This window comes from Hypanus sabinus, chromosome 2 (genome assembly GCF_030144855.1).
Source record: "Hypanus sabinus isolate sHypSab1 chromosome 2, sHypSab1.hap1, whole genome shotgun sequence".
NCBI lineage: Eukaryota > Metazoa > Chordata > Chondrichthyes > Myliobatiformes > Dasyatidae > Hypanus > Hypanus sabinus.
In genome coordinates this window covers 53,423,384-53,450,301 of record NC_082707.1, presented here as the reverse complement: position 1 = coordinate 53,450,301, position 26,918 = coordinate 53,423,384, and the positions used below count along the sequence as shown (strand labels likewise).

Sequence of the window (26,918 nt, the reverse complement as noted above, 5' to 3'; positions counted from 1 at the left end):
AAGTATAAAATAAAATCAATGGGAATATACCTTCAAATTACTGCTTATCTGATTGTTTTGAATTTAACATTATAACATTTTTTTTATTGCAGATCATATTTTATTGAACCAGACTAATGGAGTTAATTGTTCTGAGAAGGAACATGTGCCAAACCTACATATCCTAGGGTTTCTTTTCCTGAACAAATATCTGAGTAGCGTTTTCAATATCCTCCTCATCCTACAATTGTAAGTAATATTTTTCCTTTTCAACTGAAGTATTGTTGCATCAATTGATCTATTTAAACTTGAGTGAAAATTATTTTGGCTGTTGTATCTCTTGATTGAATGATGCTTTGATTTTGAATTTGTTGAGTTAACTGTGTCAGACTTCATGTTCCTATTTAAATATATTTGTATAATTATTACTCAAAAGTTAATAATGGTATTATTTAAAACCATAATACAATAACTAATAGTTTTAAATAGTCCACTCAAAAATATGTTCCTTTCATAATTTCTAATAATATAGTTAAACATTTTCATAACAAGCACAGTGCTCGGTTATCAGCCCTTAGCTCTATAATCTCTTGCAATTCTACAATCTCTTTATTTTTCCCCAATTCAAGCCTCTTGCTCAACTTTAATTTCCTTTTCTGATCACTGGTGCCAATGTGCTCCATTATCAAGTGGACTGGTAATATTTACAGCTAACCGAACACATTGAGAGTGAGCTACCGTAAGGAACAAGGATTAGGTTCTTAAGAATATTGATTCAGTGGTTCCGTGTTTGCCAGACTGTGTTTGCCAAATCTGCTCTGTAGATTTAGTGGTGGTGATCAACTTGGAGTGAGGTAAAGCAGAACATAAGATCCAGCACTGGATTGACTCGAGACATGGAGTGGAGTATCCACCAATTCTATGTAGCCAGCAATAAGAGAACATCTAATAAAACAAACTACACAGGTTATGTAGCTATCTGAAATCGGTGCCTGGGAGTGGGCAGGCATTTACTGCAATGGTATTGGGATTGCTGACTCTGAAGTTCTAATCTCAAACGAAGACTGTAAGCCCCATCAGGTATAAATAGCTACGAGTACTCTCACCAAAGGGAAATTATAATGTAAATACACAACCTTAAAAGACTAGTTCACTTCCCTGTTTATTCTCCACAGCAAGTTCAGCTGCCAGTACCCACTATACGAGTGATGGCCTCCACCCCATCATGGAGTAGATTCTTCCAGCTAACAAGGTAGTTTAAAACACAGTTCATTTACTTTCAGTGATGCACAATTAAATCTAAACAACATTTATAAAACACATTTAAAAATCACAGAGGATTTCTATTTTATAAAATATTTCCAAGTAACAAACCATTTCTACAACACTAAGTATTCCCAAAACACAGGTACAATTCCTATAAACCAAAAAGACATACCAACAATGCAGATGAATGAATTGCCCATTGCAGAAACCAGAACTAGGGGAATGGATTTAGTTCACACTGTGTTTCTTTCATGCTTCTTGATGTTCCGTACCCCATTTCTAATGAGTCAGAACTGCTCTGTAGATTTATAACCCTTTTCTGCCACTTGGGTGACATCACACGTATATGATATTTCCTCAGATACCCTTTTTACACAAACAGTCTAAAAGCTTTTTGGAGGCACGCATCTCAGCTACCTACCATTAACACTGTGAAGCCAACTTTCTTGAGTACATAAACCTTCTAGCTATAAACACATTAGTTTTTTGATATGCTAAATGATACTCCCCATATGGTCTCCAAGCTTCCTTGATCTAAGCAACTTGGGCTGTGCTGTCTGTTTTGAAACAAGCAAAGTTAAACAACCCATTGTTTTATACTGCACATTTTTGAGCAGCAATAAGCCAAGTTCAGTGACCAATATCCAATTTGTACAAACAGCATGTCTGCTATATAGAAGGCTTGTTTGCAAAGCTGCTCTATAGACACTGCTTTGTTTGAAATCCAGACTGATTACTACTTAGAATTTACATTTTAAGAACTGAAGATTGGCTCCAGTTTATCACCAGAAGCTAAACAACTGTTAGTTGGATGTTTACTTACATCTGTTTGATTAAACAAGTGACAGCTACTGTGGTTAGACAGCGAGTTTTGCAAAAAGCCAAGAGGCCTTCTAGCCCAGGAAGCAAATATCCATCTCACCCCTCTTGCTAAACCAAGATTTCTTAACCAGCTCCTTCCTTTGGATTTCAGTTTTGAGATCACAATGCGGGCCAAGATTTCTCTTGGGAACTCCTTCAGTAGGTTACCAGTGCTAGACGGGCTCTCTTCAATCTAGAGCTCGAAGAACTCATTGAACACCCCAATGTAAGGACTTCTGTTCAGTTCTTTCAAGATTATTAATTCCCACAATCTCAGCTGTGCACATTTCACAAACCTCAAAGGAATGTCGCCGTTATAATTTTCCAGAAACATGACAATGCTGCATCAATATCCATATCAGAAGCCCATCTTTATAATAAGTGAAACTTTGAACCTTTTGACTTCAAAATCTTCTTCCCCACATACGGTTTTTGCATTTCCTTGATGCAAGCTTGAATCACTGTCTCTTTCACCATCAGTTCGTCAGCTCAGCTGACAATGTCTTCCACCAAGGTGAAGATAGTTCTTCTCTTTCACAGATATTTTCGCATCGCTTTTGATGAAATGCATAACTTTACTCAGTTTTCCAGAAAACAGGTCTTGTAAGCAAGTTACTGATTGTTTATTGCTGTCTTTGTTTGCCTAAGGATTAGTAATCTCACATTTTAGTTACAGAAAATTATATCCTTCAATTACATGATTTCACAATGTAACAATGTACATGAAAAATAAAACATTTACAGAGGTAAGGAAGAGTACAGTTCTCCTGTTGAGGACTCTGTGTATACCTTTAATTCTAGGCTCATGGAAAAAAAGATGTTATAGGAGTTGGTTATATCCCTCCCATGGGAGGAGCACCTGTTGGTGTGTTGTAATTTAACATTCTGATACCATCCATACCATCGACACAAGTTTCTTCCCACTTTAGTGATTCTGTACTCTGGATATAATTGTTTAGGGCTTTCCCCGTTACTTTGTTGAGGATTGGACCTATCAGAGAAGAACTGACACATCTTCCCAACATCCTTTTTTCCCCAGAAAGCTTTGACTGAGCAAGGCTACTCCGTCCATTCAATCAGACCATGGGCTTTATCAAACAAATATACAGGCTGTTCTAGTAAGACTAAATATAACGTGTATAGCAATATTAATAGGCCTAGAGATCCTACTTGCATTATAGGAGTACGACATATGTAATACAGTAAATACTTTTACGCAAATATTAAGTGAAACACATTTAAATAGTCCGCTTTGTGACAATATAATGATTTGAAGACCTTGGAGGCTAATCATCATTTCTGAAGAAATCACAACAGCATAGGTAAAATGTTCATCAGGAGTATTGTACTTCTCAGAGGTAGCCATCTTTCTCCTGTTAACAATTGCATAACATAACACAGAAAATATAGTAAGACAGATAGTTTGAAAAGTCAAAGATGTAAACCGTGATTGTATAATGTCATCATTAGCAGTGTATAACATACTTTCAAAGTACATGATATGAAATCTTAAGAACTATATATTAAAAAGTTGCCCGTGTTAAAAAGTAAATATATAGCGTCCAAATAGTAAAAAATGTTCGTTGTCTCATCGTTCTGTGGGTTTGTGTTATTAGACCAATTATTCATGATAGACGCATCCCAGTTGCCCTCAGGATGAGATAAGAAACATGTATACCCGTATGCAATACTAGTAATCAGGACTAGGTAAAGGAGAGGAGCAAGGGTAATAAGATCGGCAGTCCCTACTCTTCACTCTTACAGGGTTGAGGATGAACCAGAGCAATAGGTAAAGAGGTGAGTACAAGTCAAGGGATTGGCAGGAAGGTGGAGGATGGGGGTGGCATTACTCTGTTGGTTTTAAAAAAAGAAATCAAATCATTAGAAAAAGGTGACTTAGGATCAGAAGGTGTTGAATCTTTGCGGATAGAGCTAAGGAACTACAAGGGTAAAAAGACCCTGATGGCAGTTGTATATAGACTGTCAAACAGTAGTAAGGATGTGGCCTACAAATTGCATTGGGAGATAGAAAATGCATGGTCAAGGACCAATTTGCAATAGTCATGGGGGAATTCAATATGCAGGTAGATTGGGAAAGTAAGGTTGGTGCTGGATTCTGGGGGGAAATTTCTAGAGTGCCCATGAGATGGCTTTTTAGAGCAGCTCATGGTTGAGCCCGCCAGGGGATCAGCTATTCTGGATTAGGAGTTCTGAAATGTAACAGAATTTATTAGAGAGTTTAAGGTAAAAGAACCCTTAGGGGAACGTGATCATAATATGATTTAATTCACCCTGAAATCTGAGAAGGAGAAGCTAAAGTCAGATGTATTAGAATTACAGTGGATTAAAGGAATTACAAAGAGAGGAGTTGGCCAGAATTGATTGAAAAAGAACACTTACAAGGATGACCGCAGAGCAGCAATGGCTGGAATTTCTGGAAGCAATTCAGAAGGCACAGGATATATACAAAGAAAAGTATTCTAAGGAAAGATGACACAACCATGCCTAACAAGAGAAGTCAAAAACAACAAAAAAAGAGAGGGCATATAACAGAACAAAAATTAGTGGGAGGTTAAGGTTTGGGGAGCTTTTAAAAACCAACAGAAGGCAACTAAAAAAGTCATTAAGAAGGCAAAGATGGAATACAAAAGTAAGCTAGCCAATATTATTTAAGAGGATGCCAAAAGTTTCTTCAGATACATATAGGTTGTTGTACAAGTAAGAGGGGTAGGCGTAATAAGCTGTAAATTTAGCCTGCACCCTTTCGGTCTGTTTTAAAGAATATTTATGTTTTTTGTTGTAATTTTGTCCTATGAAATCATCATTGTAAATGATGCTTTTTGTTATGTTTGTACTGACCGAAATAAATTAATTTCATTCATTCGTTCATTCATTCATGTGTAAAAGAGAGGTGAGCGCGAATATTGGACTGCTAGAAAACAATGATGGAGAGGTTGTAATAGGGGACAACAAAATGGAGGATGATTTGAATAAATATATTGCATCAGTCTTCACTGGAAGACACTAACAGTATGATGGAAATTCCAGGTGTCGGGGGTGAAGTTACCATAACTAGAGAGGAGGTTCTTGGGAAACAGAAAGGTCTGAAAGTAGTTAAGTCACCTGGACCAAATGGTGTACACCCACCATTCTAAAAGAGGTGGCTGAAGAGATTGTGGAGGCATTAGTAATGATCTTTCAAGAATCACCAGATTCTGAAATAGTTCTGGTAGACTGGAAAATTGCAAATAGCATCCCACTCTTCAGGAAGGGAGGGAGGCAGAAGAACATAAACTATCGGCCAGTTAGTTAGTCTAACCTCAGTGGTTGGGAAGGTGCTGGAGTTGATTATTAAGGATGAGATCTCGGTACTTGGATGCACATGATAAAATAGGCGGTAGTTCATCATGGTTTCCTCAAGGGAAAATCTTTCCTGACAAATCTGTTGGAATTCTTTGAAGAAATAACAAGCAGATAGACAAAGGAGAATCAGTTGATGCTGCGTACTTGGATCTTCAGAAGGCCTTTGCCAAGGTGTCACACATAAGGCTGCTTAACAAGCTATAAGCCCATGGTATTACTTGAAAGATTGTAGCTTGGATAAAACAATGGCTGATTAGTAGGAGGCAAAGAGTGGGAATAAAAGCAGCCTTTTCTGGTTGGCTGCCGGTGACTAGTTGTTTTCTACAGGTGTCTGTGTTGGGACTGATTCTTTTTACATTACATGTCAATAATTTGAGTGATGGAATTGATGGCATTGTTGCAAAGCTGCAGACAGTATGAAGATGGGTGGAGGGGCAGGTAGTTTTGAGGAAGTAGAGGGGCCACAGAAGGATTTACACAGATTAGGAGAATGAACAAGGAAATGGCAGATGGAATACAGTGTTGGGAAGTATATGGTCATGCACTTTGGTAGATGAAATGAAAAGGTTGACTATTTTCTAAATGGAGAGAAAATACAAAAAAAAACTGAGGTACAAGGGGACTTGGGTGTCCTTGTGTAGGATTCCCTTAAGGTTAATTCAAAGGTTTTGCCTGTGGTGAGGAAGGCAAATGCAACGTTAGCATTCATTTCAAGAGGATTAGAATATAAAAACAAGAATGTAATGTTGAGACTTTATAAAGCACTGGTGAGGTCTCACTTAGAGTATTGTGAGCAGTTTTGGGCCCTTTATCTTGGAATGGATGTGGTGAAACGGTTCAAAAAAGGGTTCAAAGGTTCATAAAAATGATTCCAGGATTGCAAGGCATGTCATATGAAGAGTGCTTGATAACTCTGACCCTGTATTCACTAGAATTCAGAAAAATGAGGGGTGGCCTCATTGAAACCTATCAAATGGTGAAAGGTGATGAAAGAGTGGATGTGGAGATGATGTTTCCTACGGTGGGGAAGTCCAAGACCAGAAAAAACAGCCTCAGAATACAGGGGTGTCCTTTTAGAACAGAGATGAGGAAGAATTTCTTTAGTCAGAGAGTGATGAATCTGTGGAATTTGGTGCCACAGGCAACAGCTGTGGAGGCCAAGATTTTATACATATTTAAGTAAGAGGTTGATAGATTCTTAATTGGTCAGGGTATGAAGGGATACAGGGAAAAGGCAGAAGATTGGGGCTGAGAGGAAAATTGGATCAACCGTGACGAAATGACGGAGCAGAAATGTTGGGCCAAATGGCTTAATTCTGCTGCTATATATGCAGATTTAAGATCAGAGTGCAGAGACAGAGCGTGGAAGGTCTCATGCTATCCATTCGAAGTCGGGTGCCGTGGCTTTATTGCGTTCACTTTCCAGAAGTGGCTGCGTGAACTTGGCTTCACTAGATGAGAGATCAAGTCAACCAGCAGAGCTGTAGCTGAGGCAGCAGAGGCAGGATCATCACGGGTGTGGACGAAATACGTCCAGAGGGGCAGATGGTCAGACAGTGTATCCATCTTTTGTAAACTCTTCAGTAGCTGCGTAGATACCTGAAGAGTAGACTATCTGTTGGATGGAAGCGACCAACAACTCTGATAGAGGCAGATGCCAAGTTGTTAAGCTCACCAGTGGGAGGTGGTGCTTTAACACTGCTGGCCCACCACCTTGAGGGCCGAAACTCCTGAAGACAGGTGGCAGATCAACTGGTGATAGCACAGGACAGTTAACATCTTAGTCCATGTGTATTTTCAATTCTTTTATTCTAATCTTATGGTCTTATCAATAACAAAACAAAGGTTTTGTTAATCCAAAGTAGTGCAAGTCAGGTGTGGGAGTTAATGGGGTCTTGGCAGTGGAGCTACTATACAGAAAATCACCAAATTTCCATCCTTGTAGGCTTCAATGTCTCAACAAAAGAGCACTCCAAAACTATAATTCCATTGACTAATTCAATTGTCCATTGAAAAGCTGCAAAAAAAAACTTCAACCCAATTTAAAGTAGTGCCAATCCAGCCAGAAGCTATATTTTCTGCCGTGAAAGCTGAATTTGCAACAGCTAGAAATGGCTTAGCTAACGCATTAGGCCAGTCAGAGGCTTGGTATGAGTCTGCAAAGGGAACTTGTGAAAAGAGGTGCCTTGCTTATCAGATTAGGTCAGTTCAGTTACTCTTGTAATGTATAGAGAAATATTTTTTTAATCTGACTGAGTTTTGTTAACGAATATTAGGGACTTCCAGGACATTCCTTGCTGCACAGATTATAAATCATTCCTTAAAAGTGGACATGCATTTCTGTCTTGGGATATGCAATCCAGATAAAATTACCAAATTATTCTGAGTCATTTCCTTTATAAACATTAAAAAGTGAGTGATCCTCTGATGGCAGTGTATCTACTAACTTTTATCATCAGAAGTTTGTACCTTTTGAATGAACCAAAGGATCACACAGTGCTGCGATGAGAGTGAGCATGGCTGGACAGGCAATTTGACTCCAATTGTTTTTTAATCATAAAAATTGTTTCGAGCTGAATCCTGTTTCCCCCCCCCCCCCCTCTGCTTTTGATGACAGCACCTTGTGACTCAATATAGAGCAATAAGTGAAGGCTTGTCAGTGTATGTAACAGTGTCTGTTTTGGAAATAATGCCATCTGTGTAAGCCCAAAATTTAACTTTATCAATTGGTCTTCAGCAGTAAAATTGGTCATGGGCTTATTGTTGAAGTTCATTGAGAAACAATTGAATTCATAAGGATACTAATAACTCTAAATTAATTTTCATTGCAAGGTATTATTTGCAGCACAGCACAAACATTCACGACTGTTTGATTAAGGGCAAATAAGAAATTTGGATTGATGCAATAGACATGAATTGGACATAGCAGTTTCAGTTGAGTAGGGAGAAAAACTTTTTAGTTTTATCTTAGGTTCTGCTTAAGTGTGTCTTTCCATCTTCCCATGCAATAACCTGGATCAAAGGGCTTTGCTGAAACATTTAGAAAATAACCCAGAATTGTAGAATTGTGTTCTGTTGTATTGACATTTAACAGTGATGTGGAATAAAAATGAAACATCTAAAATTTTTGTAGTAAATGTGTTTATATACTTGTTGACCATAAAGGGAAAGTGAAATAAGATATGTCTGATGTGGAAGCAACACACACAAAATGCTGGTGGAATGCAGCAGGCCAGACAGCAGCTATAGGGAGAAGCGCTGTCGACGTTTCGGGCCGAGACCCTTCGTCCTGACAAAGGGTCTCGGCCTGAAACGTCGACAGCGCTTCTCCCTATAGATCCTGCCTGACCTGCTGTATTCCACCAGCATTTTGTGTGTGTTGCTTGAATTTCCAGCATCTGCAGATTACCTTGTGTTTGTCTAATGTAGAAGTTCACTTTTAAAAAAAGTTTAAAGGTTTCAATGTCATGTTCCGATGTATCTATGTTCATTTCATCTGCAATGCAGTCAGAGTGAATGTTTAAGTGGTAAGGAACAATCACTTTACCAGAGGCAAGCTTGAAGGGTTCCAGTGCATTAGTTCACATATGACCAATGGGTAAAGGCCGTTTAGTGATATTTAAATTAGAATCATCATTGCTCGCAGATTCCCTTAATCTAATATTCTCTGAGTCATTAAGCTTCAGGGGTGTCCGAGTCAAATAAGACAATTTTCGTTGTAAATGTGACTTTGGTTGCAAAAGAGCAAATAGTAAGTAATGCAGTACTGAACAATATTCTTAGTACAAATATTAAAATTGAAATACAGTGGAAACAGCATTTCTTCTTGAATTTTGAGTCTGTCTTACTCTGAAAATGTCATCATACTTTGGGTGTGATATCCTTGGAAAAAATTGATAAGATTTTCCATAAGTGAACGGAAATATTGTAGAGCCTAGGGCTTACGAGCAGAGTTCGGCCATTCAGCCTATTACATCTGCTCTGCCATTCCATCATGGCTGATTCATTAACCCTCTTAACCTAATTCTCTTGTCTTCTTTCTGTAACCTTTGGCACTCTGACTAATCAAGAACCTATCGACATCCACCTTCAATATGAATTGGTCTCTATGACTGTGGCAAGAAATTCTACAGGTTTACCACACTGCAGCTAAAGAAGTTTTTCCTCATCTCAGTTCTAAATGGATGTCCCAATATCCTGAGGATGTGCCCACTGATACTAGACTCAGGCACTTCCTCTCCACATCCACTCTATCTATACCATTCAATATTCAATAGGTTTAAATGAGATTCTCGTCACTCTTCTAAATTTCAGACAGTACAGGCCCAAAGCCATTGAACGTTGCTCATCTGTTAACCCTTTAATTCCCAGAATCATTCTCATGACTCTCCTCTGGATCCATTTCAATGCCAGCACATCTTACATAAGGGACCCAAAACTGCTCACAATACTCCCAAGTGTGGTCTGGCCAGTGCCTCTTAAAGCTTACAGCTCGGGGTGTTCCAGAGTTTGGTGTTCAATTCCAGCACTGTTCTCTGTATGCTCTCCTGTGGAATGTTTTTTTTTGTGTACTCTGATTTATTTGCATAGTTCAAATTTGTACCAGCTAGGTTAACTGGTCATTGTGAATCGTCCCATCATTAGGTTAGGGTTAATCGGATTTGTCGAGTGTTGCTGGGCGCCATAGCTCCAAGGGCTGGAAGGTCCAACTCATTACTGTATCACTAAGTAAATAAAAGCTGCAAGTTAATTTTCAGAGAGTCATGCACAAAGGTTCCCAAGTCCCTTTGCAACTCTGATCTTTTAATTTTCTCTCTGTTTAGAAGATAGTCTACTCCTTCATTCCATTTTCCAAACTGCATGACCATACGCTTCCCGAGACTACATTCCATCTGCCATTTCTTTTCCTGTAATTTGTCTCTGAGGTCAATGTGTAAGCAGCCTTCAGGAGGGCGAACCCATGAAAAGCATCCGGCCCAGACAGGGCCTGTGCTGAACAACTGGCTGGAGTGTTTGCTGAGATCTTCAACCTCTCACTTCAGCAGTCTGAGCTACTCACCTTGTTCAAACAGGCTCAATTATAGTGGTGCTGAAGAAGAATATGGTAATATGCCTCAATGACTATCATTCAGTAGCGCTTATATCTACAGTGATGAAGTGTGTTGAGAGATCGGTAATGAAACACATCAACTCCTACCTGAGACGCGACTTAGATCTGCAACAATTTGCCTTCCGTCACTACAGATCAACAGCAGATGCCATCTCATCTGCTCTTCACTCAACCCTGGAACGTCTGTACCCCAAAGATGACTGCATCAGGATGCTCTTTATAGACTACAACTCAGCATTCAATACCATCATCCCCTCAAAACTAATCATTAAGTTTCAAGATCTTGGCCTCAATAGCTTCTTGTGCAATTGGATCTTCAATTTATTCACTTGCAGACCTCATTCAATTTGGATTCGCAACAATATCTCCTCCACGATCTCCATCAGCCCAGGGGCGCTACAAGGCTGTGTGCTTAGCCCCCTGCTCTACTCACTTTACTCTAATGACTGTGTGGCTACACACAGCTGCAATCCCATATACAAGTTTGCTGATGACATCATTGTCATAGGCCAATTCAAAGGTGGTGACAAATCAGCATGACATAGCTGAGTGATGTCATAACATCAACCTCTTATTGTCAGCAAGACCAAGGAGCTAATTATTGACTTCACTGGGGGGGAACCAGAGGTTCATAAGCTAGTCCTCTTCAGGGGATCAGAGGTGGAGAAGGTCAGCAACTTTAAATTCCTCAGTGCTACTATTCAGAGGATCTGTGCTGAGCACAGTACGTACGTGCAATTACGAAGAAAGCACAGCTGCACCTCTATTTCCTTGAGAGTTTGCGAAGATTCAGCATGACATCTAATACATTGACAAATTCTATAGACGTGTGATGGAGAGTACATTAACTGGTTGTATCATGACCTGGTATGGAAACAACAATGCCCTTGAATGGAAAATTCTACAAAAAGGTAGTGGATATACCCTGGTCCTTCATGGTAAAGTCTGCCCTGTTATTGAGCACATCTGCAAAGAAGTACTGTCACAACAAAGCATCATCTATAATCTGGGACCCCCACCACCATGGGATGCTCTCTTCTCACTGCTGCCACCAAGACAAAGGTACAGGAGCCTCAGGACTCACACCACCAGGCTCAGAAACGGTTATTACCCCTCAGCCATTAGACTCTTGAACCAAAGGGGATAACTTCACTTGCCCCATCATTGAAATGTTCCCACAACCTATAGATTCACTTTCAAGGACTCTTCATCTTGTGTTCTCGATAATTATTGCTTATTTATTTATTATTATTATTATTTCTTTTTCTTTGCATTTGCATAGTTTGTTGTCTATTGCACACTGGTTGAATGCCCAAGTTAGTGCAGTTTTTCATTGATTCCATTAGGTTATTATTCGGATTTCTTGAGTATGCCCACAAGAAAATGAATCTTAGGGTTGTATATGAGGACATAAATGTACTTGATAATAAATTGCTTTGAACTTTGAATACTATTTGTCACCAGCAGCAAATCAGAAAAGGCCACTTTTATTCCCACTCTTTGCTCCTGCCAGTCAGCCAATCTTCTGTTAGCATCTTTCCTGTTATAACATGGACTCTTATCTTGTTAAGCAGCCTTATGTGCATCACCTTGTTTATTGGCCTTCTGAAAATCAAAGTAAGGAACACCTACTGAATTTCCTTTGTCCATCCTGCCTGTTATTTACTGAAGGAATTTCACCAAATTTGTCTGGCAAGATTTTCCCTTAAGGAAGCAATGCTGACTTTGGCCTACTTTATCATATGCTTTCAAGTACCCTGAAACCTCATCCTTAATAATGGACTCCAGCATCTTTCCAACCATTGGAGTCAGGCTAACTGGCCTATGATTTCCTTTCTTCTTTCTCTCTCCCTTCTTAAAGAGTGGAGTGACATTTGCAATTTTCCATTTCTCTGGAACCATTTCAGATTCTAGTGATACTTGAAAAATGATTACAAATACCTCCACAATCTTTTCAGTTACCTCTTTCAGAACGCTTGGTTGTAGTCCATCTGATCCAAGTGACTTATTTACCTTCAGGTCTTTCAGCTTCCCAAGCACTTTCTCCTTAGTAATAGCAACTACACTCACTTCTGCCATATAACACTCTCAAATTTCTGGATTGCTATTACAGTTTTCCATAGTGAAGACTGATGCAAGCTGCTTAATAACTTCATTGGCCATTTCTTTGTCTCCCATTGCTACCTCTCCAGCATAATTTTCCTGTGGTCCAATACCCACTCTCATCTCCCTTTTACTCTTGGTGTAGTATATCTGAAAAAAATTGGTCTCCTGTTTTATATTATTGGCTAACTTACCTTCAAAATTAATCTTTCCTCTCCTTATGGCTCCTTTAGTTGCTTTCTGTTTTCACTGATTTTTGCTATATGCCCTCTCTTTTCCTTTTATGCTGCCTTTGACTTCCCTTGACATCCACAATTGCTCATCCTCCACGTAGAACACTTTGTCATGTTTGCGATGCAGCTGCACTATACTGCACGTACAAACAAGTTGGATGAACTCAGCAGGTCGGGCAGCATCCGTTGAAAGGAGCAGTCAATATTTCGGGCCGAGACCCTTCGTCAGGACAAGGGTGGTGACAAGATGGTGAGATGGCGGCACGAAGCAGCTTGCAGTGGCCACTCCAAAGCTGATATGCTATTTGTTTCATTTGTTAAGCGGGGTGCCGTGCGCAATCCTAATCTGATGAAAAACGGATGTGGGAGCAGAGGAACACCTGGAAATATCCAGGAAGACCTTCTTCATTGCTGCTGCTGCTGTGAGGTCCGGGTCTCTGCTGTGAAGAACAGGCCCCCAGTCCTTGGGTTTGTGTTGCCGTTGGCGGGGTTGTCTTAATATGCTCAGCGGAGGATGGTGCTTGGAGAAGCTGTGCCGGAGGGGATGGTCGGAGGCTCGGAGGTTCGACAGACTTGAAGTCCGCTGCAGTCAGGGCACTTTCATTGTGTGCTGTGCCTGTGAGGCTGAGTCCAGTGCCATGGAAGTCCATAGCGGGGTTATTCTGTTCTGCCGCCGGCGTGGGATGTAGAGTCTATCGGGACCCTGAGGACTTGTGGAAACTGTGTTTTCGAACTTACAGTCTTTTAAAATCTTTGGACTATTTTTACTGTGCCCGTGGTCTGTTTTTTTTTTATCAATTATGCTATTGTTTGCACTGTTGTAACTATGTGGTTTTGTGCAGGTCTTGTAGCTTTAGTTTTTGGTCTTGTTTTGTCTGGTGGATCTGGAGCTCCTTTCTGGGGAGGTGCTAAGATGGTAGCATGATATTAATACGGAGCAGCCTCTCCGGACTCTGGATTGGGGATTGCCAAACGTTATGTGGATTTTCTGGTGTTATCTGTTTTGTCATATGCTTTTGTGATGTCATTCTGGAGGAACGTCATCTCATTTTTTAACTGCATTGCATATTTTATATTTTATATCTATATTTTCATTTATATTATCATTATTATTGTTATGAGCAGAGAGACAACATCTGCCGAAAGTAAATTCCTTGTATGTGTACAGGTACTTTTGGCGATTAAAGTCTGATTCTGATTTGTGGTTTCTAAATGACAATAATCTGAATAAAGGAAATTACAGAGGCACAAGAGAGGAGCTGGCCAAAGTTAATTGGAAGGGACAGCTAGCACTGTACTTCCACTGTAATTCTGATATATCTTACTTCATCTTCTGCCTATGAAACTGCAGTGTGAATTCTATCAGTTTATGATCATTAGCTCCTAAATGTTCCTTTACCTTAATCTCACTAATCAAATCTGGTTCATTACACAACACCCAATCCAGAATTGCCTTTCCCCTAATGGGCTCAACCACAAGCTGCTCTAAAAGAAAGTCATCTCATAGGTAGTCTATAGATTCCCTCTCTTAGGATCAAGCATCAACCTGATTTTCCCAATCTACCTACATATTGAAATCTTGCATGACTATCATAACATTGTCCCTTTTACATGTGTTACGTCCGTAGCCCCCTCCTTTGTGAGAATCGCAAGATCACTGTTGGGCTGGGTCAAGGGGCCCAGGAAATGCGAAAAGAGACGTGCAGGCTGGCTCGTTTTCCCGGCGATGTAAAGCTACAGGACGTGGCCATTGTCTCTTGGAGACCAATTTGTGGATTGAGCTACTATACTACGTGAACGCCCTCAGGCAAAGTGGGCTGGTTGAGGGACAGAGTGCACACCCTTAACCTGATTGACATCTATGACCCTGCGAGTCAGGATAAAAGAGGGTCTGTAGGAACAGTCCCTCAGACGCACCAGAAGAAACGTTAAGCGACCACGTAACAGCAGGAAGTCACCTGAAGGAGGCCACGTGCGTTCAATTCGGTGTCTGGAATTGGTGGCTGGAACCACGGAAAACAGCTTTTAGCTAACAACGGAGGAATCCGCTCCCCTGACCCAACGGATTGGCATCGTAAAAGACCTGGGCAAGTTTAAACCGCATTGCTTTTAAACCCAACAACTCTGCAGGTTGAACGAACTGGTAGTGACTGTTATCTTTCCATCGGACAATACATTATCCCCTAGACAACGATAGAGCTATTTCTTATTGATTATTATTATACCCGCGCTTTAGATTTAGTATTGACGACGTATGTTTGCATTAAGCTTATTCTTGTGCCCTTTATCAATAAATACTTTAAAAAATAGTATCATCAGACTTCAACGGACCTCTCTATGTTTGCTGGTAAGTGATCCAGTTACGGGATTTCGTAACACATGCCATTTCTATCCTCCTTTGTAACTTATATCTCACATCCTGGCAACTGTTCAGATGCCTGTATATAACTCCCATCAGGGTCTTTTCACCCTTGCAGTTTCTTAACTATACCCACAAGAATTCTACATAGAGTCATAGAAAGCTACAGCACAGAAACAGGTATCTTCTGATCCTATGTCACCTCTTTCTAAGGATTTCATTTCATTTTTTTACCAACAGAGCCACCCCATCCCCTCTGCCTACCAGCCTGTCCTTTCGATATAATGTGTATCCTTGGAAGTTGAGCTCCCAACTATGACCTTTTTTCAGCCACGACCTATTGATGTCCATAATGTCATAACCTGCCAATCTCTTACTATGCCACAAGATACTCTTCCTTACTCTGTATACTGTCTGTCCTCAAATATAACAGCTACAATCCAGTATTCATCAACCTTTTCAATTTTTGCCCATGTTACACTTCAATTCATTACACTGACTACAAAATTTCCCCTATTATCTATCTGTCTATCCCTCACAGTCTCACTGCATAATGCTTGTATAGCCAACTGCCCCATCCTCAGCTCTATCACTCTGGTTCCCATTGCCCTGCCAAATTAGTTTAAATCCTCTCCAAAAGCATTTGAAAACCTGTCTGCAAGGATGTTGGTTCTCCTTGGGTTTAGGTATAACCCATCCTTTTTTCAGGTCATACTGTACCTTTCCCAGAAGAGATCCCTATGATCTAGTGATCTGAACCTACTCCCTGCACTAGTTTCTGAGCCACTCATTCATCTGCACTATCATTGTATTCCTGCCCTGACTTGCACATGGCACTGGGAGTAATACAGAGATCGTTACCTTAGAGGTCCTGCTCTTCAGCATCTTCCCTGACTTCCTGTATTTACTTTGTAGGACCTCTTCCCCCTTTCTACCTGTGCCATTGGTGTCAATGTGCACTACAACCTCTGGCTGCTCACACTCCCTCTTGAGAATATTCTTCACCTGGGATGCGACATACCATCCTGACATCTCTTTCGTGGCCACATAATCTCCTGTCTCCCTATCGTGTCTCCTACCACTATTACTCTTCCTAACACTCCTTTTACCTACTGAGTCTCAGAGCTGGCCACAGTGCCACTGGCTTGGCTGCTGCTGTTGTACCCTGAAAGATCATTCCCTTCCCTGCAGTCTGCAAAGGGGTATACTTCTTGCTAAGGGAATGGTCATTGTGAACACTGTACTAACTGCTTACTCACCTTACTTCCCCGGTGGCCACCCATCTCCTGTCTGAAGCCTGCACTCTGGGTGTGGCCTCCTCAGTAAAAGTCTCATCTGCAGTTTTCAGCCTCCCAGATAGTCCTGAGTATAGCCAGCTCCAGCTCTATTCCTTGACCTGGTCAGTCAGGTGCCGAATTTGGGTGCACTTTCCACACCCAGGGAGACTGTTAGGTACCATACAATCCCACATCTTACAGAAGGAACATTCCGTTGCCTTAACTACCATCCTGCCAACACTTGTTATACCTTTAACCCTAACTTCTTAAGCTTAGGTTTTACAACCAACTACATGATTCCAAATGACTTAGCACCTTCAGCCTCCACTTGTTCTTATCAAAGCCTGTTTAGCCAAAGCCTGACCACTCTAGCACTGAACCATTCTAACAATGACTGCTTCATTTACTCCTCATTTCTTTTTATTGACTCAAATATGACTCATTCTGGACAAGACTTGCTGTTTTCAAACGGATCCCATGCTACAAGATGTTGCTCTCTCACTGGCTATTTCAAAAACTCATTCACTCCCAACAAGACTAGCTGTCTATGTTGTTTTTCAGATCTAAGCATTTGATTTATCTTTTCAATACTTTTCACTCCCCTTCCCATTGGAATGTAGGGTTCTGTGTGGACTAATTATCGATCTAATTAAAAAGGTTCCAGTCTTTTTGGGGGATAAATCTTGCAGGGGCAGTTTTGATGTTATCCATGGAAAAGTTTAGTTACAGTTTTTTTTCTGCTCCCGGTCTCGAATATCTGTCTTATCATTGATAACCTGGGTAATGAGGCAAGGTTTCCATCTAGGACAGAAAGTAGGGTTGGAATTATATTCTTTCCTTGGACCCAGTCCTCTTTTTGTGGTATCCAAACTGTCTTGTCCTTTCGGTTGCTCTTGAATTTTCATAAAGTTTATCAATATAGGCAGTGGTTGAATTAGTGATCAGATGGGCATTGCACATTAAGACATAAGGCATAACATTTTTGTGTACTCCTATTTTTGCAATTAGCACTTTGTTTTTTGGCAGTTGTACTTGAGAGACAAGTGTACCTACTTTGCCTCTAGAGAAGACCAGTTGTGCCAGGCCTTGCATAATCTCTCATTTCCTTTGCTCCACATGCTGCTTGTTTGCAGCTGGAAGAGAGTGTTGTACTGTTGGTTCACACATGATTTGAAAGCCTTTACCATCAAAGGAAGGCCCTCAGTATGCCTGTATGTAGGAGGGGTACCAGGATAGAGTTTTAGTAACAGTTCTCACTACAAGAAATCATGGAGACTAACCTACACAAAGAAGGATGTAGATTCCACACCTAAAGTCTGTTTCTCAGAACTAGAAAGGCAAGGCTTATTACTTTAGTATGGTATGAAGTATTCAGTAATACTAAGAGCAGATTCTGGATTTCCATAATGGATCATGTAGACTTCAGAACTGTATAATTTTGACATCTGGATATGGTATCTCAGTTACTTAAAAACACAATTTTGTTGATTTAGTGGGTAGTTAAACTCAAAATTACATGAGTATTGAAGGGGTACTCCATAGATGAATGCACTTCATATCACACCATGTTAAAACACCAGTTTGAATTTATGTAAAACTACTTTTCAGTTTGATTGTCTGGAAAAATATTTGGTCTTCATTTAATCCAGATAGACATACATAATACTCAAGCATCAAAGAAATGTTATAAAAATAATATCAAAATTATTACTTAACTTTACAATACATCCAATTTGGTTATCAGAGGATTCAAGGCAGTATTCATATAATATTTGGATGAATCTGCACAATTTAATTCCTGCTGAATAATATATTCTAGTATCTAACAACTATTGTGCTGCACCCTGCATACATTTTTTTCAGAACTGACAAATGTTGTAAGGAGGAGGTAGTGTACTTTCTAAGCCCAGCAATCTGCCCAATAGATCTCTTTGTGATTCAGCTCAGACCCTGTGACTGCCATCTGAATCTCTCCCTCTACTTCTTCACACCCAAGATTGCTGTCTGTTTACATTGCCTCTCCATCTGAAAGCCATTGCAGCCCCAACAACCAACTGATCTTACCTTCCACAATAAGGATCTCCTCATTTTGCAAGTTGGATGACTTCCCAACAGTCACTTCTCAGTGCAATCATGACCACCCCAAGATGAAATTTCCAGGTATGGACACAGCTGTGGGTAACCAGTGTTTTATTAGATTGTAGCATAACCTCACCTCTCATATTCTGTACCCAAGCAAATGAAGGCAAACACTCTAATGGCCTTTTTCACCACCTTATCTCCCTCCTTCAGGGATATTTATATACTGATTCTACTTTGTTACCTGATGCACCCTAGGGCTCTACCATTCGTTGTCCAAGTCCTACCCTTATTAATCCTCCCAAAACACATCACCTCACATTTATCCAGATTACCTTCAGTCTGCCATCTTACCAACTGATCAATATCAATCAAACAGCCCATCACCATCAGCCTCTGCCTCCAACAACCAAGCTAACTTTAAATCCAATTTGCCAACTTGCTTTGCATCTTAAGGACTCTAATATTTCAGTCTTGTCTCCATTATGAACTTCATCAAAGGCCTTACTGAAGTCCATGTAGGGCAGTGAAGTTCTGAAATACACTCCTTGAAAGAGGGCAGAGGAAAAATCTCAATTTATTTTAAGAATTATTGGGATATTACTTGAGGAAGCAGCCCAGTTTTGGAACCAGTTTAATCTAGACATGATAGGCAGAATTGTTATCTCCAGTGTCATAAAATTTCAATGATTCTTTGCTCCTTTGTCCATTCTGTGTGGGTCAGTGCTCTATTTAGTAGTGTTCAGATATGTTTTGCGGGAGATATTCCTGTAACCCCACAACTGTTAAACCGTTTTATGTTCTTGCTGCTCATGATTAGCTGTTTTGCTGTTTTGGCCAATGGTTATGAATTCCTTACTAAAATAGAATTTCTGGCTGTGATAATTACATGGATCAGCTGAGTAGAGTTGAAGTTGCCAGTTCTTAGCTAATGATCTTTACAGAAACATCTACCCTGAGGAACACACAACCTGTAATTAATAAATAATTTGTGTAAGTATATGGTTTCCTAGCTGGCTAAATAATTTGATCAAGCAATGCTGGCCTCTGATCATGCATTTTAGATGTACTTCTGAATTTCATATAAAGGAAGAAGATTTGCTTAATAGAAATAACATTTTTTCATGAATGGAATTGGAAGCAGAAGGACCTTCATGCAAGTGATTCTGTGTTTCTGAAATTAGAAGAGATTGAAGATCATTTCAATGGGTTTACTGTTAATATCGGTTATCTTGGTGGAGTAATCAAACAGTGCTAGAGGAGGTTTTGTGTCACAACATACTCTGCTTTGCTGCCAAGTGGAGTTACAGTCAGTACTGCTCTTAACCTCGCAAACCTGGCTTCATTAAGGAAAGATTTTGATTTTAAGAGATCTGTTAGAATTCTTTGAGGAGAAAACAAGCAAGTAAGACAAAGGTGAGTCAGCAGAGCTATTTACTTAGATTTCCAGAAGACTTTTGACAAGATATTGCATGCGAGGCAAGGTACTTCCCCAGTTACAAGTTTGGCTGACTAGCAGAAGACAGTGTGAATAGAGGGATCCTTTTCAGGATGACTGCCAGTGATCTGTAGAATTCCACAGGGGTTGCTGTTGGGATAACAAATTTTCCCTTTATGTGTTAATGATCTGGCCGAAGGAACTGGTGATATTCTGGCCAGGTTTACAAGTGATATTAATATAATTGCAGGGGCCAGTAGGGTTGCAGAGGCAGTAAGTCTGCAGAAAGACTTGGGACAGGTATGAGAGTAGGTAAAGAAGTGGCAGATGGAATGCAGCATAAGGAAATTTGGGGTTATGTACTTTGATAGGAAGAGCAAAGGTATAGATTATTTTCTAAAATGTGAGAGTATTCAGAAATCAGAGGTGCTTCAGGATTGCCTTAAGGTTAACTTGCAGGTTGGGTTAGTTGTGTGGAAATGCAATGTTATCATTCATTTTGAGAGGATCAGAATGTAAAAACAAGGATGTACTGCTGAAATTTGAGGTGTTGGTCAGACTGCATTTGAATTATTGTGAGTAATTTTGGCCCTGTATTTCAGGAAAGAAGTGCAGGGCTTTGAGAGGGTCCAGAAGAGCTTCACATTAATGATCCTGGGAATGAAAGGCTTAATGAATGAGCAGTTGATGGCTCCTTGATGGAGTTTAGAAGGATGGGGGGAGTGGGGGGATCTCATTGAAACTTAACAAATACAAAAAGGCCTGGATAGGGGACATGCAAAAGATGTTTTATTTAGTAGAAAAGTCTAGGATCCTAGGACACACCCTCAGGATAAAGGGAATATCCCTTTAGAACTGAGACGAGGAGGAATTTCCTCAGCCCAGCAATGGTGAATCCATATAATTCAGACAGTTGTGGAGTCCAAGTAATTGGATGTATGTAAACTAGATCGATAGCTACCTACTCCGAGGGAAGCCCTGCTTGTTGTGATCTTTATAAATTACCAGATGAGAAAGTGGAAGAGTGGTATTAGTATGCCCATGGTACGCATGGATAGTGTAGGAGGTTATCGCAGATTACAGAACATTGACAAGGTGCTTAAAGTGGCCGATGGAGTTCATTCTGGAAAAGTGTGAAGTGATACATTTTGGAAGGTCAAATTTGATGGCAGAATACAAAGTTAATTGTAAGGTTCTTAACATTGTAGAGGAACAGAGGGATCTTAGGGTCCATAAATCCATTAAAGTTGCCATGCAAGATAGCGTTGCTAAGAAGGCATGAGGTGTATTGGCCTTCGTAAAACAGGAGAACGAGTTCAAGGGCCAGGAGTAATGTTGCAATTCTATAAAACTGGTTAGATGATAAGAGGCAATGATAAAGTAGTCAACTAGTGTCTCCTTCTCAGGGTGAGCAATGGCTAACATGAGAGGGCATACTCTTAAGCTATCTGAAGGAAAGTATAGGGGGAATGTCAGAGGTATGTTTTTTTTGCTATGGACAGTGATAATTGTATGGAATGCACTGCTGGTGTAGTAGCAAAGACAAATATATTAGGGACATTGAAAAGCTCTTGGATAGGCACATGGAGGGTAATGTGGGAGGGAAGGATTAAGTTGATCTTGGAATAGGTTAAAAGGTCAGAATCATATCGAGGACTGAAAGACCTATACTGTGTTGTACTGTTCAGTGTTCTATTATTGATAAGATTATTGAGGATTATTGGGAGAAGAGAATGAATTACTTAAAAGAAAATAATCAGCCACGATTGAATGCAGGAGTTGGACTTCATTGACCTTGTGGCATAACTGATTATTACCGATTTTTAAAGAACAGAATAGTTCCACTTATGATATGGAAGGTTTAAAGAGAGTGTTACCTGAATTAGAGAACATTTCTTATGAGGAAAGGCTGTGCACATTGGGACTGTTCTCTTTGGAGTGAAGGAGAATAGGACGTAGAAAGGGTGAGTAGTTTCAAGGTCCTGATGTGTCAATATCTCTACGTACTTATCTTGGGGCCAACAAATTGATACAATTTTTAAAAAAGGTACAACAGTGGCTATATTTCATTAGGAGTTTGAATACAATTAGTATATCACCTAAGACACTCACAAATTTCTGCAGATGTACTGTGGAGAGCATTGTAATAGGTTGGATTACCACCTGATATGGCATGGCCAATGCACAGGATTTAAAAAAGCTACAGAAGTTTGTGAACTCAGCCATCTCCATCACGGGTACCAGCCTCTCCAACATCAAGGACACCTTCAAAAGACGATGCCTCAAAAAGGCAGCATCCCTCATTAAGGACCCCCATCACCCAGGACATGCCCTCTCATTGCTACCATCAAGGAGGAAGTACAGGAGCCTGAAGGCACACACTCAACATTTCAGAACAGCTTTTGCCCCTCTGCCTTCATATTTTTGAATGGGCAATGAACCCATGAGCACCTCATCAGAAAATGGCACAGGCTAATGGACAGACTATTCGGCCCACTCAATCCATGCTGACCAATGGTGTTCCATCTGTATTTAATCCCATCTTCCAGCATTTTGCATGTAGCATTCTATGCCGAGGCAGGTCAAGTGATTGTGAATGCACTTCTTAAATGTCCTTCCCCCTCTGGGCAAAGTGTACTTTTTTTTTTAAAATAAGCACTTTTATCAACCTTGAGTACATAATTCAGGTGTAAATCAGCGTAATATGGTTGGACCACCTTTGAGCTGCCTTTTTAGTGGTTTATAAAAAGGAAGACGAGGGACCTTTCTGGGCTCATTTAAAAAAAACTCAAACAGCTACCACATCTTTGAGACCCGCCACCAAAGTTCTTTCTCTTCCTAAATGTGACTTGCTCGATGGCTACTTCCACAAAAGTATCAGCTAATTTCCTATCCTGCTTGAATGGTGTGGCACAAGTGTGGTTCCTGCTTATCACTGGTGGCACTTAACAGGTTTGTTCAGGTCCATACTGACTGGCGTAGAGATCAATCAACATGCTGAGTTCAGACCTGCGCCCCTGAACTCCAATTCGGTTGATGCTGAACACTTGCAGCTGAATGTATACGAGTACCAGATGAGAATGGTACTTACTATGTACTTAAAGTTTTCTTCATCTGCTAATCCTGAGTAATTTTTATTATGCTGATAATAAAATTATTAAATGTTTATAATTAAAAATTTGTATTTATTAAAATTTTAAAAAGAGTGTTGTGTTCCCGGGTAAGTGTACTGTTTTGGACATGCTTCAAATGACCGATCCCTATGCCAGTCTTGAGCCTTAATAAATAAATCATGAATCTTGCCTCAGTAGTTGATGTTTTCCCAGACTATTATGCCTGTTTTATGGTAGCCCAGACTAAAATGTATACCTTCAATTTCCCATGACTTAAATCAAAACTAGATTCATGCTTCAGGCAGTGTGTCACTATTCAGGGATATCTTTATATTAAATGAACAGCAACACAGCAGTAGGGTACTGACACATACAAGCTAAATTGCAATCCTAAATCTCAAACATTATATTTAGAAAATTGTTGTCTCATAAAATGTTACACAAACTTAACATTGAAGACATTACAGCTGTAGAAAACATTCTAATATCAAGGGTAAAGAGAAGAAGTTTATAAAAGATGTCAGATGAAAATCGGAAAGGTAAATTTGATCCTTCATTCTTAGAAATAAGTCACAGCTTAATGTTTATCATAGAGCCTCTGTATTAGATGATTGTTAATTTGAAGAAGAGTCTTAATTGAAATGTTTGTTTTTCCAGAAATGGTAAATTTAAAGGTCTATTTCATATTTATTTGAATATGTAGGGGAGTTCATAGTTTCAATTATGACAGCATCTCTAGAAAAAAAATGATGGAAAATCTATTGACACCAGAGAATTTCCCAGGAGTACTCATTTAATTGCTTAATGTAGCTCTTTAATGAGCTGTCTCAGTATTAACTGTTAGCCTCATTGACTGAAAAAGGAATAAAAATAGTGCATACTTTATAATGAGAAAAATAAAAGCATTATTTCTTTGCTCATCAACAAAGCAGTGAAGCTAAAGGTAAATCATAAATGATCCTACTGAAGTAAATAGAATTATATAAAGAATAAATGGCTTAAAAATTTATCTCCAGTGCTAAATGTTAGGCCAGTTGGCAGTACTGAGCCTCTGAAATTTATTCCATTAATTCAGTTAATTGAATGAATTCTCAAGTTCAATGTGTGGAAGTGACATTTTAGTATGTTTATTATTATCAAGCAGAAATTAATTTCTAGACAGTAGGGTACCACTCTTATCACCAAAATTGACCATATACTGGACAGTGTTTGTGGCAAAAACAGGTGAATAATCTTTGTCTTGTTCATATTTCAGAGCTCAAAATCAAGGAAAATGCTCGAAAATATTTTTTTAATTAGTATGTTCATTGATCTTTTCACTGATTCTCTGCAGGATGTTCAGGATACTCAGTAAACTGTTTTGAAACATTGCCAGAAAAAATATAATATTTGACAAACTTTGGAAAATGCATATCATCTTGCGTTTCTCATCTACAGTATTTGCTCTCCATTCATTGACCTTTACATTTGTTCTTTTGTTGTGTATGGAGATGTTATTTGGGAAGTAGATCAAGTGAGGCCACTTTCTAAATTCACCCAGTCACAAATTGTCATAGTCTCACTGGTATTTTTTTCTGTGTCAGAAGTAACATTGTTCCTAAGACAATGCCGTATTAGACCATTGATGGAAAAACTTATCTCACCTGATTCTGATCTGAACCTCTTGTTTGGCACTTTCAATAAGAAAAGGGACAAGGGTAGCCAGGCATGATTAACTATCATTTGACTGTAATGCATCATGATACCTTCATGATACCTGTTTATCAAAATTATTTCTTCGTATCACTAATGCTATCTGTGTTTCTGAATTTCCATATGCATCAACAGATGTTCTGGTCTTTTCATGAATATTTTTGCAACCCTGTGCTGGCTAAAATAACCTGGGCATCTTAAGTGGAAATTACTGGTCCAGTGCACGATAGCAGTATAGTGGACAAGTTTAGCACAGTTTCAGCTTGCTGTATGTAAGTTCTGATGCAAAGGATAGAAGTGAAAACTGTGGCAGAAAAGCTACAAAAGTACAATTGTTTGCAATGAGCAACTTGTTTCATTTGAGCCTTCCGAGGAGCTCTGTAATCACTGTTGAGGATCACTGAGTAATCCGGTTACAAAATGGGTACCGGGACTTTGTAGAGAATTTCATTGCCATTCAACACTGTCAATATACATGGCTGAAATGTAAGTGGCACAGTCAAGCACTGCAGAATGAAAGTTACGTGAGTGAAATCAGGCTTTAGATGATCTGAGCAATGGGATCAAACAGCGCACCCTAATGCTTTCACCATCGTTTTGGGAGATTTTTAACCAGGCTAGTCTGAAAAAATCACAGAACAATTGCCATCAACATATCTGTGCTGTCTTTACGACAGTTATTTAGTTTATAATATTTTCGCTTAGTAATTCATTCAATAGTATTTTCTAGTTAGAATTAGGAGTGTTTAAAGTATATTCATTGCATGTAAAATATATCGGCATGCGATGACGTCACATCCGGTTTCGCCGCGTCTTGTGGGAAAACACCGGTTTGAAATTAGCGCGAGGGTGGGGGCTTTCCACGAGGCTCACCTGAGCAGAAGTTGTTTTGCAGGCATGAGAAATCACAGTGAGAGCAACGCTGTAAGTTAATAGATAATCGATATATTGAACTAAGATGTTAATGCCGATCCTGTTAGAAGTAACGACGGTAGATAATGTTTATGCCTTCGTTAGTTAAAGAGTCGCGGATAGTTTGCATGGAAGTGTATTTAAAGTAGTCAATGGAGCAGGTAAACTCTCCCTGTATACTGCACCTTAGTGTAATGTAGTTATAGTCACCTTTGCAAGTATTTACACTTGAAATGTGATATTAAGGAAGGAACAAATACTGTATCAATCTTGTATTGTTTTATCAACAGTTTTCACCATATGTTAATGTGAAGAGTGAACAGTAAATGGTTAATCTTACTGCGATCTGGTTTGCATTGGCTGTGGTTTATCCGGACGTTAAATTCGGCGTTTCGTTACACCCGAAGGAGAACGTTACAGTGAAAAAGCGGCATTATCAGGTGTTTCAAGTGCTGCAATGTCAGCTCAATCCAGCATCAAGTCGACGCCGCCCAGCGACAGGGGCAGTAAACCGACATCAAGTAAGTCCACCCAGGCAAGAGCCAAGGCAGAAGCCGCCAAGGTGCGACTGCGTTACGCCAGACAAGAAGCAGTTTTGAAAATGAAACTGGCCACCAGAGAAGTCGAAATCCAGAAAGAAAGGGCCGACAGAGAAGCCGAAAGGGCCGCCAGACAAAGAGAAGAGGCTGCCAGTGAAGCCGTAATCCAGAAAGAAAGGGCCGCCAGAGAAGCCGAAAGGGCCGCCAGACAAAGAGAAGAGGCTGCCAGAGAAGCCGAAGAGGCTGCCAGAGAAGCCGAAATCCAGAAAGAAAGGGCCGCCAGAGAAGCCGAAGAGGCTGCCAGACAAAGAGAAGAGGCTGCCAGAGAAGCCGAAACCCAGTTGGAAATGACAAAAATATCGACAGAGTTGCATGTGCTGCAGCTAGAAAGAGAAGGAGAAGCTGCCATGGTGGAAGCAGAGTACATAGAAGAAGCTGAAGGGTCGCGTGATCTGACCGAAGCAAGATCTACTTTAGAAAGGACCAGACTGGAACGCACAAGCGACTATGTACAATCTCAAATAGACAGGCAGGCTCGTCTCCCCTCTCCATACGTATTCGATAACTTCCCCAGCTACGAGGAACCTCAGAGAG

General features: G+C 39.9%; 1 protein-coding gene across 1 annotated transcript in view; it reads left to right on the top strand.

Moving 5' to 3' along the window:
- The window catches only part of si:ch211-51h4.2 (uncharacterized), a 422,439-nt gene that overhangs the window by 96,958 nt on the left and 298,563 nt on the right, over window positions 1-26,918 (top strand). Inside the window, exon 6 of the mRNA XM_059946111.1 lies at window positions 93-228. Coding sequence (XP_059802094.1) covers window positions 93-228 — 136 coding nt within the window. The remainder of the gene's footprint in view (window positions 1-92; window positions 229-26,918) is intronic.